Source organism: Arachis stenosperma, chromosome 7 (genome assembly GCF_014773155.1).
Source record: "Arachis stenosperma cultivar V10309 chromosome 7, arast.V10309.gnm1.PFL2, whole genome shotgun sequence".
Lineage (NCBI taxonomy): Eukaryota > Viridiplantae > Streptophyta > Magnoliopsida > Fabales > Fabaceae > Arachis > Arachis stenosperma.
In genome coordinates this window covers 91,250,989-91,254,293 of record NC_080383.1, presented here as the reverse complement: position 1 = coordinate 91,254,293, position 3,305 = coordinate 91,250,989, and the positions used below count along the sequence as shown (strand labels likewise).

The 3,305-nt window shown below is 37.0% G+C and overlaps 1 protein-coding gene across 1 annotated transcript; it reads right to left on the bottom strand.

Annotated features, from left to right (window-relative positions):
• Positions 1 to 580: 580 nt before the first annotated feature.
• Positions 581 to 2,824, bottom strand: LOC130941513 (transcription factor bHLH18-like). Its single transcript, XM_057870047.1, has 3 exons — positions 2,674 to 2,824; positions 2,072 to 2,572; positions 581 to 1,381 (listed from the first exon to the last, which is right to left on the bottom strand). The coding sequence occupies exons 1-3, from the start codon at positions 2,707 to 2,709 to the stop codon at positions 881 to 883; spliced, it is 1,038 nt and encodes a 345-aa protein (XP_057726030.1). The 5' UTR covers positions 2,710 to 2,824; the 3' UTR covers positions 581 to 880.
• Positions 2,825 to 3,305: the final 481 nt, after the last annotated feature.

Here is a 3,305-nt window from a genome sequence, read left to right as displayed (position 1 = left end):
AAGGGCAAATATTTGAATTATATATATTACCTACTAATATTATTATTTAGGATACATGTAATTGGAAAATTATTCTAATAATATATATGATTTCATAGTTAATTATTCGTATAAGTTATTAACATTAACATTAAAAAATAGCAATTTTTTTTTAAATTTATCCAAAATATAATACAAGAATAAATATATACATGTCAGTACTTACATTATATAAAAAATAAATCATTACAAAAACCAAATTATATTAATATTAATATGATATATAATAATGTTAGTTACTTAGAAAGAAAAAAAATACATGCATAAAAATACATTGCTCATTGAGTCATAGAGTTATTAGGATATATTCTTCATGTTTTTATATGTCAATATGTCATACAAGCAAATGAGCAAGTTTTATGGGAGATGTGCGTGTCTAATGTCTGACATGATAAAATCACTGAGTGTGTAACATTATGAACAAATCTTTAATTGGATTTACTAGGTGAAGTTGAGCGTGATGGAAGGTTTGAACAAATTCCATCAAATCTTGAATGCAAATATGCAATACACATATACACAAATAAATAGAATGCTTTATTTGAACGGCATGATGAGAAAATAAACATGGTACGTACTTATGGTGATTTTATTTGACAAATTAAGGGTTTATTGTACTGATACAATAATTTAAAGGTGAAAACTCACGTGCAATCGACCTTACGTGAAGTTGATAACTGAGAGTCATTAGATGAAAATTTAATCAAATAAATCAAATCATCTAACAACTCTCAGTTATAAACTTTACGTGAAGTTTAGTGTACCTGAGTTTTTACCTAATTTAAAAAGAAAAACACGCATGGGGATGCAGCAGATACAAGTTGCAGGGTTTGATGATACACTAGTACGGATCAGTAGTGTTGTTGATCAATAGCAGTTGGCGTAAATTTGTGAGGAGATCATGGAGTGTCATGGTGTAAGCATCTCCCATCTTGGCAATGATGGTAATACCCAGAGTCGAATTCCCAAATGGCAAAACGCTGCTGCCGGTCACACTCAGATGAAGATTTTCAAGCTGCTCCAATATCTTCACCTCAATTCCATTCTCTTTCTCGCAGTGGATCTCAATCAGCACCTCCTTCTCCTTCTCCAGCATTCTTGCTTCAACATCTGGCAGCACTTGTTTTTCCTCCTTGCTACGCCAATCCTCCACTTCCTCCTCGTCTTCCTCGCTGGTGCTGTCTTCGTTGTTCCGACACAGCAGCTGAGTCTTGTTGAGGAATATTACTGGCTCTGTTGGGCCCCTCTTATTATCATTGTTCCGCTTTTCCAGCTCCCTCACACGTTCTTGAAGCTGTTTCACGTAATTAATGGCTTCCCCAAGTATAGAAGCCTTGTCCGTCTACACATACATATACATATTGATCATGAGAAATTACTAGCTACAACACTCCTTATCTATTGTTAATACAAGATGATCTACTTAATTAGTCCGCTAGTAACCTGTGATAGTATCTCTTTGGCACAATAAAGGCCACAGTAACTTTGTGTGATTATTATATTAATATTATGTTATCTGGCACATGTGATGTGATGATATTATTCTAACTTTTAATAATCCATTTTTGTTTTACTCTATCTCCACTCTCTAGTACATTTTTAACATTTCTGCAACTGGCCTTTTCTCGAAAATAGCAAGACCCGCAGCTCGCAGCTTTGATGCTTGTGAAGATCCAGAATATGGATTCTATTCTCTTATAATGCAACTTATATGGAATTTTAAATTTTAATCATGTCACTTAATTTGAATTTCCGAGTTTTAATCAACTATATATATATATATATACATCTAATAAACAATAATGTAATCGGTAAAAGGGATCTCGTATAGTATAGTAAAAGATTTAGATTCGTTGAATGCTGAAAGGTTAAGATAGCAGGATCAAGTATATTTTATGATCTTGCTTCCAAATGAACAAGCAGGTATATTGATTAAGAGTGATGCATGTATATATAAATCCGATTTGATTTAGGCGAATTATAGGAATAGGTAGGTGAAATTGAGTAAGTGATGGGATAATTAGGGAGGTACCTTCTTCAAGCCAGGAATAGTGGCGGAGAGTGCTATGAACATCTGGGTGAGTTGCTGTCTTCTTTTTCTCTCAGCCATGATGTGATCCACAATCTGAGAGTCGTTTCGACTCCTGTTTGCTGCTCCTGGCTGGGAGTGAGGGACGGGGATCCTTGCTTGCTGCGGCTTCTGAGGAAGGTTCCGTTTCTTTGATAAGGAGGGCGAAGGGGTGGTAGTGGCAGCACCCGAACCCGCACCCGCACCCACCCCCAGCGGTTGTTGTTGCTCTGCCATGGCAGGTATTATGGTTGAGTTATCGAAGGAGAGAATGAATGTTCGGGGCCTTTTTCCCTCCGCGCTCTTCGCCGTGCCGGTGGTGACGAGATCCACAGTAGAATGATTGTCAATAAAATCCGGTGGCATCTGCAGGATTTCTCTGAGGAAATCGTCATCATCATCAGGTGGCTTCTGGCACTGCTCCAATGATAAGAAGAAATCTCCATGATCATGGTGCTCTATTTCCTGTACGTTTATTAACAATTACCTTAACAAATAAAACTATATAATACTAGCACTTTTCTCTTAGCTTTATACTAGTTGAGTTGGTTGTAATTAGTAATTACCGTGTGTAGAGGCCAGTTCTCCCAACACTGCTCCATTCTTATTTTTAATTAGTGTGTTTGTTTTGTGGTATGAAGGGAAGAAGAAGAAGAAGGATGTAAAGGAGGGTAGAGAGAATGACGATGATATATGTGGAGGGAAACTCGTTTATCATGCAGTATGATGAGGATGGATTCGGTGAAATGATTGAGGAAGGCAGGGGTCTGTGGTGGGGGCCCATGCTTGTCATGTAAGAGACCACATGGGACCTCTTCTTCCTCTACACACACCAACCTCGCCCCTTTATTACTTTTCTATCTCTTTCCCTAACTCGCTTACTATTACTTTTCTTTTCTCAATCAAACACACACACACACACTTTTTTTAGTAATGGAGCATCCAACTCTTTTTCTAGGGTACTTGCAACAAGTTACAAGGCTACAGTGGACCATCATTAATATGATGCACATCGCGGTGGACGAGCCTCACATGGGAGCATCCCTCTCCCAAAATGCTCTGTTTTAGTTTTGTCTCATTGGATTTTTTTTATTTATATAAATAGAAAGCCAAAATCAGTTCTGTCAGAAATAAATAAATAACACAGGTGACCAAGTCCCGAAATAGCATCTTGTAAAAGCAGTATCCCTCTAACTAT

Bases quoted from the DNA above. Each gene is read 5' to 3' on its own strand.
- LOC130941513 (XM_057870047.1), bottom strand. From the start codon at position 2,709: ATGGAGCAGTGTTGGGAGAACTGGCCTCTACACACG. The intron at 2,573-2,673 runs GTAATTACTAAT...ATAAACGTACAG, and splicing joins AGAACTGGCCTCTACACACG to GAAATAGAGCACCATGATCA. The intron at 1,382-2,071 runs GTACCTCCCTAA...ATGTATGTGTAG, and splicing joins CTATTCCTGGCTTGAAGAAG to ACGGACAAGGCTTCTATACT.